At 52.9% G+C, this 12,676-nt stretch overlaps 1 protein-coding gene across 1 annotated transcript in view; it reads right to left on the reverse strand.

Annotated features, from left to right (window-relative positions):
* Positions 1-12,676, reverse strand: part of KSR1 (kinase suppressor of ras 1) — a 49,348-nt gene that overhangs the window by 5,538 nt on the left and 31,134 nt on the right. Inside the window, exons 3-13 of the mRNA XM_065036650.1 lie at positions 7,093-7,240; positions 6,302-6,749; positions 5,827-5,831; positions 4,500-4,560; positions 4,314-4,397; positions 3,689-3,750; positions 3,477-3,583; positions 2,832-3,000; positions 1,802-1,843; positions 1,045-1,099; positions 367-412 (exon numbers count right to left, since the gene is read on the reverse strand). Of these exons, the coding sequence (XP_064892722.1) occupies positions 367-412; positions 1,045-1,099; positions 1,802-1,843; positions 2,832-3,000; positions 3,477-3,583; positions 3,689-3,750; positions 4,314-4,397; positions 4,500-4,560; positions 5,827-5,831; positions 6,302-6,749; positions 7,093-7,240 (1,227 nt within the window). The remainder of the gene's footprint in view (positions 1-366; positions 413-1,044; positions 1,100-1,801; positions 1,844-2,831; positions 3,001-3,476; positions 3,584-3,688; positions 3,751-4,313; positions 4,398-4,499; positions 4,561-5,826; positions 5,832-6,301; positions 6,750-7,092; positions 7,241-12,676) is intronic.

Raw genomic sequence — 12,676 nt, forward strand, 5'->3', positions numbered from 1 at the left:
GAAAATGAGCCGGGGTCCCCCAGGAGGGCCGGCAGCAGCGGCTGCGTGGGCGAGCGCCAAGGCTCGCTGTGCACGCCTGGCTGAGCTCCTGGACCGTAAAACGACTGTGCTGACTGAGCAAACCAGAAGTGGGAACAGTGTCATCTCAGCCTGATCAGAAAAGGTTAAGTGCTCTCACAAGTACCTCATTGTTTCAGCCTAGTTCCAGAAACCACGAGTTTTGAGCTGAGATTTTTGCAGTGCAGAGTTCAGTGGAGCCCAGGCGAGGCACAGTCGTCTACACCCAGAACTACAGGGCCACGACTTTTTATTGCACTTTCAACACAACATTTCTGACTGTACAGAACAGCAAAGCAGAAAACCCACCTCTGCTTCACAGTCAGCTCCATCCGTGTCCGGCTGCTGATCGGCACTAACGAGAGAAGAGAGGACCACCATGAAAATAACGTTTGCATATCCACGTGTGCTGTTAGCGGAGTGTAAGGAACCAACAGAGAACAGATCCTGATATCATTAGAGTAGATCAGAGAAAAACACGACTGCTCCGCCTAGCAGACAAGGGCTTTCTAATCTTTGGCAACCGGGGGACGAAGGCGTTGAGTGATCTTCAGCTATTAAGCATTCGGCATTGATCTGGCAGGGGAGCGGTGGCATTATTGCAACGACACTCCTGTTCCCACCCCGAAGCGCCTGCGGCGAGGAGCCGCCGCGAGAGCTGGCGACACCGGCCCGACGCGCGCCCTGCCGCTCAGATCCCTGCAGAGGTGTTCGCGGCAGCTCTTTTCACCATAGAGCTCCGTAACTTGTTTCATCTGTCCTTTCTGATCTGGGGAACGCACACATCACTGTAACTCGGTATCAAAGGTGTTGACTTCTTCCTGTCCCATTTAAAGTACCCCACGCAGCTTTATCAGACAGGGACAACCGTATCGCCCCCGCCGACCGAGCCGATCCCGGGAGCTCTCAGGCCATGGTGCTTTCGCACTGACCGCAAGGTTATCGGGTAAACACTGTGCAAATAGACCAATTTAAAGCTGTACTTACTTAGTGTCTGCAGCTGGTTCCGGAGGATGTGCTGTTTGTGCAGGACTGGGAATTTCTAGGAAAGCAGAAACATTTATGATACACGTTTTATTCTTCAATCTCTTACAGAGTGTAAGCTTGAAGACTGCAATAGTGATTATTTGCTTCTTACTCTGGAATTATAAAGTAAACTCAGCCACAGACCAGATGACCTTATACTTCTGTTCATTTAAAACTATTCTCATCGTTCCTCGTCCTCACTGTACGGCCCCAGCCCAGCCCGTCCACCTGTTCCTCTGTCACGACTTTCAAGGTCAGTCCTTGTCACCGAACTGCTCACGTGCCTTCAGGTTGCCTTGGACAACCTGAAACACTCAAATCCTCACAGAACTGGGAAGTCTAAATTAGTCTGTACTGCAGGTCATGTATTCCCACTACACCCAGTCTGTCCAGTGTCACCGGTGCGCAGGAAATGCAGCTTGGGTCGCAAATCCTCCCACAATTCAGAGTAAACCCTCTGTCCCTGGCAGCCCAGCGCAGCCGCGCTCACCCCGCGGAGCTGCTGACCGTCCAGCGTTTCACCTTAGGAGCTAAATCCTGGCACTACCTCATCTTAGGAGAGAGGCCTGAATTACGTACTGAGGCAAGAGAAAGTTTTAATTGGTTTAGATTCTTTTTTTTAAGCAGAATTGTTGTTCTTGGGCAGCATGCAAAAGTTTACAAACAAGTTACTTTTGGGCAGCAGCAGCCGGTTAGTAGATTTAAAACAATAACTCACCTGGGAAGATAAATTGTTGTCTATGCTGAATGTAGTAGGCAGCTTTTTGGTTTAAAAAAAGGACAGCAAAAAAATGACCAGGAGAAAGAACAAACAAACAGAGAACAAAAACAGGTTAGAGGATGGTCAGGAAGTGCCCCGTGTGCATTCAATGAATTAGTCCCAACGCGCTGCTGGGAAGCAGATTAGTAGATTATGAGCCTGGTGCGGGCAGGTTCCAGCGCATGCACGGGGGAAGCCTGCGGCAGGTGACACCGGTTGGCCAACAGGCCCGGAACCGCACGTCTGACCAACCCACAGTCCAGGAACCGCACGTCTGATCAACCGTCAGTCCGGGAACCGCACGTCTGACCAACCCACAGTCCAGGAACCGCACGTCTGATCAACCATCAGTCCGGGAACCGCACGTCTGACCAACCCACAGTCCAGGAACCGCACGTCTGATCAACCGTCAGTCCGGGAACCGCACGTCTGATCTGCCAACTTCAGTAAAGCTGCACATTTGGGTCCTTAATCCGTGCAGTACAGAGGGTACGTTCTTCTCCAACACACATGTATGTCAGGGGTTTAAAAATGGGTGTTGCTTGCTGGTTGTCTTGCTGGAAGGACTGGTGAAGTCATTCAGCCCAGATCTGTTTCTAGGTTTTGCTCTGGCAATCACCTTACTCATGATTTAAAGGCACTGGTGACCCAGCACCGCAGGCGGTGCACACCAGGGACACCATTGCACCACTGCACACCGGGGGAAAAGGGACGAAACACATTATGATTTTTGGTTTTTGTCCTTTTTGGAAAAGGAGAAAATATAAAGATCAAAAGACTTAGGAAAGGGGCCAGCACTCCGCAACGTCTCCTGCAAAGGTGTCTTGTCGATACCACTCACAGATGTTAAGAACAGACCATTTTCTTTGATTGGGTAACAAGATTTACCTTCACACTTTGATTGAAACCTGCAACTACCTACAAAGTCTTCGTCACCCTCGCTGGCACAGAGGCCTTCCTGAGCTCGGTCTGGCAAAGCTGCCCTTACCTGGGAAGTTGAACCGCCCGTCCCGCGGGCCCATAGGAGACGGGTTTGGGGGGGGAGTTGCACTGGGAGGGTTGGAAGACTGGAAAGGTGCTGGAGAAGACGGCGTAGAGGAGGTGGTGGAAGAAGGATTACTGCTGGAGTCCAGGTGATTTATTGCTGGCGGATGCTCCTGCAGAGCAAGGAAAGTCACTTGTGAAAAACCAAGAAACAGGAGGAATTCCCGCGGATACCTCCAGAGCGGCAGAGGGAGGAAAGCTGTCCCCAGCCGGCAGCGCAGCGCGGTTCCCAGCTGGCAGCGCAGCGCGGTTCCCAGCCGGCAGCGCAGTGCGGTTCCCAGCCGGCAGGGCAGTGCCGTTCCCAGCCGGCAGCGCAGTGCCGTCCCCAGCCGGCAGCGCAGTGCCGTCCCCAGCTGGCAGCGCAGTGCCGTTCCCAGCCGGCAGCGCAGTGCCGTCCCCAGCCGGCAGCGCGGCGCTGTCCCCAGCTGGCAGCGCAGTGCCGGAGAGCAGCCGGCTGGGCTGGGCACGACCAGCAAGCAGAAAGTGGCCCCATCGAGGGGCAGTGCCAGCGCCAGGCGCCGCTCTGCCCCGGCCGGCAGGATGCTGCCGCCAGCTCCGCTCAGCACACGCAGCCTCCAGCCACACGTACCTTTTTAGTTAGTGCTTTGGGAAGGGTTCCAAACTGGGGTTCTGTTGGTCTGTCCACTGGGTTATTGATATCAGAAGGGACAGACTCTGTTCTTCTTATTTTTGCTACTGAAAAAACAGGTTGAAGGGAGAAAAAAGCTTTAATCAGACTTTTTGTTCTTGTGATACCATCAATTACATTGAAATACCAAGGATTTGTAGAAAATCACTTACTGGGAAGGAAGGATATTCTACAAGCAGGTGCCTCTTTAGTACACTTGTTGTGACATTTTAATCTGAAAGAGAAATATTACATGTTAAATAGCGACTTGTTCTTTCCCAAAAAGAGGAAGCCTACCCTTAATTTGTAATTCTTATGCTAATGTCAGAGGGAGTTCTGAACACTCGGGCCCCAGAGCAGCAGCATTCATCTGAAGAATCCTGTGATGTGTGTCATTAGGCTAATGAAAGCCATATACATATCTTAGCATCTGATTTATTTTTAGTGTCGTTACCTTCACTGACTGCAGCGACAGTGAAGCACTAACATCCCAGCGCTCTGAACTAACCAGCCATGCGGAGAAGGAAAAGCTAAAAGCCTCGCTGCTGTTCGGGGTCCAGCTCCCGCTACGAGATTCGCCCACGAGCAGCTGGGAAGCCTGTGGTGGGAATTCAACGTGGTTCATCCACGTGCCAGCGTTGCCGGTACAAGCTGTGCCCACGCGCCCTTTGCCGCCTCAGGAGCTGGCTGGAAAAACGGCGCCGCTGCTGCGAGCGCGTGGCAGCGGGAGATGGATTATGGCAAACGTAATGAATCACATCCAAGTTCTTCTGAGAGAGACCATCGCTGTGCGCTCACCTGCAGTACTTACACTTCACCCCGAACATCATGCTTTTCTGACAGACTTGGCAAATCTGGGATAACCAAGACTTGGTAGAGAACCTAAGCAGAGACAGGAGGGGAAAGACGTGAACTGGTGTCTGAAGGAGGCGGATCCAGAGCCCGTCCCGGAGCCGTCGGGGCTGCCCTGTGCATCCCGCTCACCTGTGGGTGACGGCCAGCCCAAAGTCTCTTCGTACCGTTTGGGGGGATCCCTGGGAGAGCTCTGGTGAGAACAAAGGGAGGGTTAGGGGAGCGTCCCTCCCCGGTGCCGTACAGTGCAGACAGAGCCAAAGCCATCGCCGCCACACAGCACTGGTGGCCGTGACACTGCTGGCGGCACAGCTGGGATGGCTTTGCCTTCTGCTGGGATGCTACCACATCCTGCTCGCTTATTTGTGTTCATATGGAAACATCTATTTATCAGTGCAAGATGAGGTTTGGTGGCAGGCTCATAATTCTCTCATCTTCCTGCTAAATCACTACGTTTTACATTTAGGGATTACAGAAGTCCATCTGATTAGGTCTAGGCCGTTCTTAAAGTGGAAAGTCAGACTTTACTCCCAATTGGTTTACCACAAATACCGTCACCCAGCTTTCATGCAGCGTCACTAGACTTCAGAACACGCTTTTACACTGAAAATTACTATCTCCGTTTTATAGACAGGGCCAGTGTGACCCAGCAGAATACAAAGATTCATGGGAGATGGCTGAACTAGCTGCTAAGGAGACTCAGATTTCAAACCCCGCTCCAAATACTTTCAAATACCAAGAATTTGGCATATTTCCTGCATTCAGTCTACAGCCACATTGCAGACCTGGGGGCACGGCACAGCGGGGCTGTCACCGCGCACAAAGGCCCGGCTCTTCCTTGGCCCTAGAGGGCACCAGACGCTTTTCTACCGTTATCCCAGCGAGCTCTGAAAGGCGGCTGTGCTCTCCCAAGTCCTGGACTAGGCTGGGATGACTAGTTGCTTTTCCCAGGAACATTTGCTGTGCCAAGCGCTCGGTCATCTGAGCTGATCAGAACGCGACTGTCCGGACGCTGTCAGCAACAGTCACCCAGGCCAGACCCTTCCTGACCAGCACTGATGAGTGTAACGAGGTTTGGACCCGAATGAGCCTCACCAGAGCCCACAGTACAGGCTTCAGAACAGACAATGTGACTATCTGCACAGAAACACCAACATTCTTCTACTCTGGTTAAATTGATCCTAATACCATTTTATTTTTTGCACAAATTCTATCGCTCTCCACAGAGAAATGCTCAGATTTCTGCCCGCATTTTCATTTTACAACTTTCTTTCTATACTTTTTCATTCTTGAAAGTCATTCCTGGGATTTTTGTTTTAAGGGGCATTACGTATATGTGTGGTGCTACAATGTCCTTATTGGGGCTTTTATACTTTACAAAAGGATGTCAGGCAGTTGACAAGGACACGTTCTTCCCTCTGAGCAATGAAGCGAGGACAGCCCTGTAAGAATCTCTTACCGAACCTAGAGAGAAAGAAAAACCAAAACGTTGTTTTAGACGTTTGTGTTCGTGTGACGGGACAGCTGTAAGAGAAGTGTTTTAAAGCTGATGCTGGCTGCTGGCATACATCCTCAGATAAAACCAGAACAAGATCCAGCCACTTGAACTGTGAGGAACATCTGAGGACAGAAAAGAATTACAGTATATGGAACTGGCTACGAGATGCTTTAGAAAAACTGGTTGGGGCCCTTTAAGAGCAGCAGCCATCCCAACATCCCCAGCAGGTGCGATTTCAAATAAATCCAAATGCATTTCACATAAAGTGCACTATTAAGAACAGGTTTTCTAGTTATCTTAGAATGTCCCACTGATACAGATGCCAATGAAAGCACGAGGAGGCAACAGGCACCCGCTGTCCGCGTCAGAACCGGGCCCTGAACGCCCCTCGGTACCAGCACAGCCCCTGGCCTGGGAAGGGAAGGGTCTTGCTTACTTTACTGGAGGAACTTCGTCTATCCTGTTTCCCAGCTGTGATTCGTGGGACTTGCTCCTGGTGAGGGCCGGGAAGTTGGGGAGCAGCTGGAAAACCTTGCGGCAGGGGGGAGGAGGAGTCCGGGGGGGCTTCAGCTTGTGCCGCCGCTTGGCTTGAGGAGTGGATGGCGGGGTGACGGTGACGCTGTGGGGAGGCCGGGGGGTTAACCTGCCGCTGTGCGCAAAGGGGTCCAGGAGGTTTTCTGCATAGATGGAAGGTCCGTGAGCGGGGGCAGGAGAGTCTGTGGCTGCGGCGCCGCAGCGCGGCTGGGGGCTGCTGCCCCGGGGGGGCACGGCAGCGGGGGCCCCCGGGGACGCCGAGGGGCAGGGCGGCTCTGCCGCGGTGCTCGAGCTGCTCTCTCGTCGCGCCTCAGCAAGATTCACCAGCACGTCGTCCTTTAACTCCCCTCCTGCTCAACAACAAAAGAGAAAGAGAAAAGCCAATGTATATACGCGTACCACATCGTGCCGCTCCAGGCTCTAAGGGGTTTATTCTCCCGGCGTTGCGCCTGGCCAAGGTGTAAGTCTTGTTTCTCCCACCCTGGCCCCCATCAGCTAAAGTAACCTTAAAAACGAGAACGGCAGTTACCGCCCTCCTTTCCTGTCTGTAGCTATAGTAGCTCCAAGGCTAAAATCAGGTCCTACATTCTAAGATGGGCTTAACCTGACACTGGTTACAGGATATGCCCAAAGCAAGTCTCGAGGGGTTTGTGCGGATGGTTCTACAGGGCAGGGAGCAGGGGGCGCCCGTACCGGACTCGGTCGCCTTGCGCAGGCAGCTCAGCGCCCCGTTGAGCCGCGAACACTCCTCGTCTCGGGCCCCGCAGCGCTTCAGCGTCTCCTTCACCTTGGACTCGTTCATTTCCAGTAAGGCATCTAAGGTTAGCTCCTCTGGTATTCTCTGCACACAAACAGGATGATACATGGTTCTGAATCCACAGATATAAATACGGGTGTCACCTGGTGCGCTGTAAATAGCGGCACTGTCTCAGCGCCTGCTCTGACTCATGGTTCACTCGTTTTGGCCACGTCTGTCCGGGATGGCGGGGTCGGCACCGGCCCTGCGGGGGCCCAGGCCCGTGCCCCGGTGTCTGTGTCACCGGCGTGTTCCACGGGACTGCGGTCGGGTTAGAGCTGATGGAAACACTCTCCTCCCCTCGTGGAAATCTTTCACTTGATATTTTTGAAAAGTTACTAATGAAGGTTTAACTTTTTCATTAAAACGGCAGTCAGAAACAAACCAGCCTAAAACCTGAAAACATGTCCGATAAAGATGTCTGGCTTCTCAGCAGGGAAATTAAAAACAGTGAGGAAAATGACCTATTTTGTTAAACAAAACTAAATGTTTTGACAAAGAGATGGTGAGCTCCTCCTCAAGCAACCTTCCCCTCGTTAGGGAACCAGCCTTAACCACATCACGCTTGGAAAGGTATTTGTGTAGAGCCCCTTGGTGTCTTAAATGCAGCGAAGCCCAGGTGCTCCGGTTTGGATCAGGCACAAGAGATCCCAGGGAGTGCAGAGCACGAACTGACCTGGAACCTCCTGACACGGAACCGAGGGGCTTCCTCCTCCTCCCCACTCCGTGTTCGGTGTAAGTCCGCAGCAGTTGTGGTTGATGAACAAAACCAGGATATTTAGCCCAGATACCCAGGAATTTCCCTGAAGGTTTTGCCTAAACAAACCTCGGTGCTGCCTGCTCCACAGTGAGCTCACAGATTGCGCAATATTTGGCCTCTTTCCTGAGGTTTCAACTCCTGGAATCACGCTGTATAAAAGGGTTTCAACTGCTATTTGAAGGGGAAATGCAAAAGTGTGTCTCACTGTTTGGAAACAAAAAGCTTGAAAGCCTCTAGAATAATAAACCCCACTTCCGACTAGAAACGCAATTGGAATGTGGCTGGATGTCCTTGAACCATCACATCTTTCTGCATCCAGATCGTGCCTCAGCTCTGACGCGGCACTTCGACTGTGGCAGCGGCAGCAACGGCCCCAGCGCGGGGGCTGGGGGGACACAGTGCCAGCTTTTGTAACTTGCATGGAGCAAAGAAAAAGAATCAATTAAGAGAGGGCAGAAGTCTAAGAAACGCGTCCTGCATCTTCTGTCACGTGCCCCGAACCAGATGAAACAAAGCACAGCTGACTCAAGGACAGGCCAAGAGTTTAAATGATCAGCAAACACAAAGCAGGTCCGCAACAGAGCCAAGTTCAGTGAAGTCTGGGTGAACTGTCTTGTTCAGCAGAACAACAAAGCACAGCTATTCCACCTGACACTGGGTGTTATTTTTCATTTTTGTGCACACCTGCACCACCAAGATGCAGGAGTAAGACCATCCCAAAAACCTGTTCTTGAATGATTCCACACGGATAAAACGCAGGAGGCACAAAGGCAGTGGAAACGCAGTGTAACACCTGCTCTCCTGGACTCCTAACCTGAGATCACACTCCAAAGGACAAAAACCCCAGGGGTTCAGTGCACCTGAGCCAAAACCGGAATGGATGTCCACAACCGCCGTGTTCCAGCACGAGGCCGGGGCAGGTTTGCTCCCGCAGAGCCCCGGCCCCGCGGCGCTGACAACCACCGGTACGGCAGCACCCCCGGCCCCTCCCGCCACAGCAGCAGCTCACACAGCAGCATCTTTGTTCAGCGGTGTCACAAGGGCGGCTCTGGACCGGGACATCGGCCTCGCGGTGACACAACAGCTCTAAAAGGGACAGTGACCGGGGAACAGCCACGGGGCGGGTGACAGCACAGGGTAGACACGAGGCTCCGACCGTGTGCCCTGCAGCCTGCAAGGGGATGCGTCCCCACGGAGCGCAAGGGAAAGCCAACGTCTCCTATGAAAACGCTTGGTCCATGTTTCACTTTTACACAGCCTTGGAGTAAGCGGGATTACTGCAACGTCGTTCTTGAGCTACCCTGACGCACTTCCTGCCCCCAGCCCAGCTGACGCAGCCCCTGCTTTAGGCAGCAGCGCCATTCCAGATCCCAGTATAAGCCACCAAGTCGCGTCACCCGGTATCACCTCACCTCCCCATCCTCTGCACCACAGAAACGTAACCAGTAACTTATTAGAGCTATTAGCAAGTCAATCAGTAAAGTGGCAGAGACCCAGATCTCCTCGGGAAAGCAAAGCCGGTGCCGTCTCGAGCAGCCGGGATGCAGTTGGGTTCTCTTCTGTCCGTCCTCCTTTCCAAGGAGGGCAGGTCAGTGGGTACCTGTGAGAGTCAGTCCGAAGATGGAGCACGACAGTACCCGGGGCAGGTGACACCGCACCTTCCGCAGGAGCCTTGAACCTGCTCCGTCAGTCCTCAGTGGAGTAAGAAAAGGGCTGTTAGGCCTCTGGACTGACAAAACTTAGTCTACACAGTGAGTGTGTGCTTCGATTTCTGTCAGTAAGGCAGAACTGACCGTGTGAGCGCACCCCGACCGAGCTCTGGTGGCTGTGCCGGTGCAGCCGGCTCAGCCCCCGCCCGCGGCCCGGCCTGCGCCCCAGCTCCCGTACGCTCTTGTGCTCCACAGTTTAATTTTAGAAAGGCAGAACAGCAAGTTGTAGGAAAGTATAAGTACAGAAAAGGGGATTACATTTAAACAATCCCAATGACCTTGAGCTGGGAGAGCTCAGACTTTGTGAACCTGCTGCCAGCCCCCATGACACCCGACAAAAGAAATAAGCCTTGGGGGGCGGGGAGGGAGGGGAAGTAAGAGGCTTTCTCTAAACAGCCACTCATGTGCTACACATATGTGGTGGCTTAATATAAAACTGGTCAACCTGATCCCTGCGAGACTGGCCTGACGTGGTTTATGTGTGTCAGCCCTGCCAGCGTGGCGGTGACGAGGGTCACTGGTTCACGACGGCTCCTACCGCGGCTGGAGCTCCCCAGCTCAGCACCCGCCCTGCGGGCCAGACCCTCCTGCACCCGCTTCCTCGCGGATGCTGCGGCTTCAAAATAATGCAGCTTTTAAAAAGTGCATCTCAAAAAAACATGCAGCTCAAAGGCCCGCATTGGGGCCACGCTAAGGAGCACCGCCCTGGGCACAGCTTGCCTTGGCTACAGACGGATATTCAGACACAACTCTAGTAATAAGGTCAGATTAAAAAAGGAGCAGGAGAAAGAACCTGCTTTCAATTTTCGGTACCTCAAAACTGCCACCAACAGTCAAAGCCTTACTCACCGCACATCGCTCAGCAGAAGTGATGCTAAAAAGCCCAAACCAGAAATTTTTCCTCTCTATTACAGATAAGAGGCCATTTCCACAAAGCCTTCCCGCTATCAGCCATCCGGACTCTGCACTTCATGGGACATGCTTAAACAAGAGAAGAGTAAACCAGAGTGCATCCAAGAAGCCATCCAAAGGTTAGTCGCAATTAGTGGAGGTGAAGAGTTCACCATAACATAAAAAGGTCTTTAATCTTGTCTGGTGTCCAACTTAAATCCCTGAAACATGACAAAAATGCCGGTATCTAGCACAGCGGATGGGTTATTTTTGGTAAAGATTTCTCCCTGCAGATAAGCCTATGGCGCTAATGCTGCTGCTCTCTGCTCCCGCACCGGCGGGCACGGCCGCTCTTCCCGCAGCCGGGCCCCGAACGCCCCCTCGTAAACCAACACGTTCCCTCCCAACCATCCTCCCGTAAAGCTGCAGATGCAAGAAAGCCCATTACATAAGGCGCTTAAATTCCCACTGATAGCTCTAAGCAAAGCGTGTAAGGATGCTCTTCAGAACATCTTGTGCCGGCTAGTTGTTATTTTGCTCTGGTTTTCTGGCATCCAGTGAAGAACGTACTGAAAAATTGTTGTACTGTTAAATTTCTGGAGATTTTATGGTCATCCTGCTGTCCACCGGGACCCTCCCGGTCTGTTCCTGGAGGCATGCCGACACAAAAGACGAGGGGGTACAGCTGTGGAAAGCCCATAGGCGTGGGCAGGTCTGCCTCTGCCGCGCCCCAGCCCACACCTAAACCCGCACTCCTGCACCCGCTCCCCAGCGGGATCTGCTGCCAGCTGGGTCCCGTCCACGCCGCACACCCATCTGCTCGGGCTCAGCCCAACGCCCACGCCGCACGCTCTGCGGATCTGCACGGGGACAGCAGGACACCGCACAGACTGTCCCTGCTGAGGGCACCAGCCCCTCCTGCTCCGCTCCCCGGGTGCCCAGCGCTGCCCGTGCTCCGCTGCCCACAGCACAGCAGGTCTTGGGCATAAATGCTAAATGGGGAATGAGACAAGTTTCACAAGCAGACGGGAGGTATTAAAATATACATATATACACACATGAGGAGTCAGATACCTTCCTCCAATGGAAGGGGTGTAAAGCAGACCAAGCACAGGCCTGTGGCACCTGCTCCCACGGCCCGTGGTGGCGAAGCTCTGCCACCGCAGCCGCGCCGGGCAGGGGTCGGGGGGCTCTAAAAACAGCCTCCCGGGCGTGATTGACTGGAACCCCTGCTGCACGGGGAGCAGGGCTGGCTCTGACACGTTCCAGACGATGATGACTGTGTTCTTAAGTTACTTTTTAAGATGGTGACAAGTTATATGTGGGAACAAATACAATAATTATGTTTCTGGGAAAAACAACAGTAAAGGCAAAGAGGAATTTTTCCTGTGCTAAAGAAGATAAGCCAACAGAGATTTTTAACCCATTTTTTCTGGTAGACGAGCCTCAAGCCCAGAACCCAGTAAGTATCAAGAGCCCTCTCCCATCAGCCCAGGACAGTGCTCTGTTCACAGCGCCTTCCCCTCCTTCTCCCCCAGCTCCTGACTCCAGCTCTCAAGGGGGGCAGGACAATCCACCCGAGACCACTGCAGAGCTGATGGATGTCTTGTGTCTATGGTTCCTTGTCCTACCTCTTGTAGTTCTTAGTTCGGGTATCCCTTTCCCTAGTTTCAGCCCACAATACTTAACCATTTATGCATCATTTACGGTATTAAACTCCATGTACACAGTGCTAATCGATCTCTAGGATTCTATGCCAGCAACAAGGGCTCCAGCATTTCCTAGAAAAACACTTATAAAGAAAGTTACAGAACAATGCCAGCCCAGCTCCAGAGCAGAGCCCGCTCCACACTAGCCACCTTTGCTGTGATAAAAATCTGTCTGGCAACTGATTAGAGGAACAATAACAAAGAAACAGAAATAGCACCACTTGGGGTGGGGGTTCAAAGTTTCCTCACCCCTCGGAACTGCGTGTTCGCGGAGAGCAAACAGGATCCCGAACGCACTCGTGCTCAGCACCTACCTCCAGCTCCGCCAGCTCCGCGCACCACAGCCCCCTCACGCTGCGCAGCACCACCGGCTGACTCCTGTCCACGTCCGCGGGAGCTTTCGCTGCTGCCC

Source organism: Columba livia, chromosome 20, assembly GCF_036013475.1.
Source record: "Columba livia isolate bColLiv1 breed racing homer chromosome 20, bColLiv1.pat.W.v2, whole genome shotgun sequence".
Lineage (NCBI taxonomy): Eukaryota > Metazoa > Chordata > Aves > Columbiformes > Columbidae > Columba > Columba livia.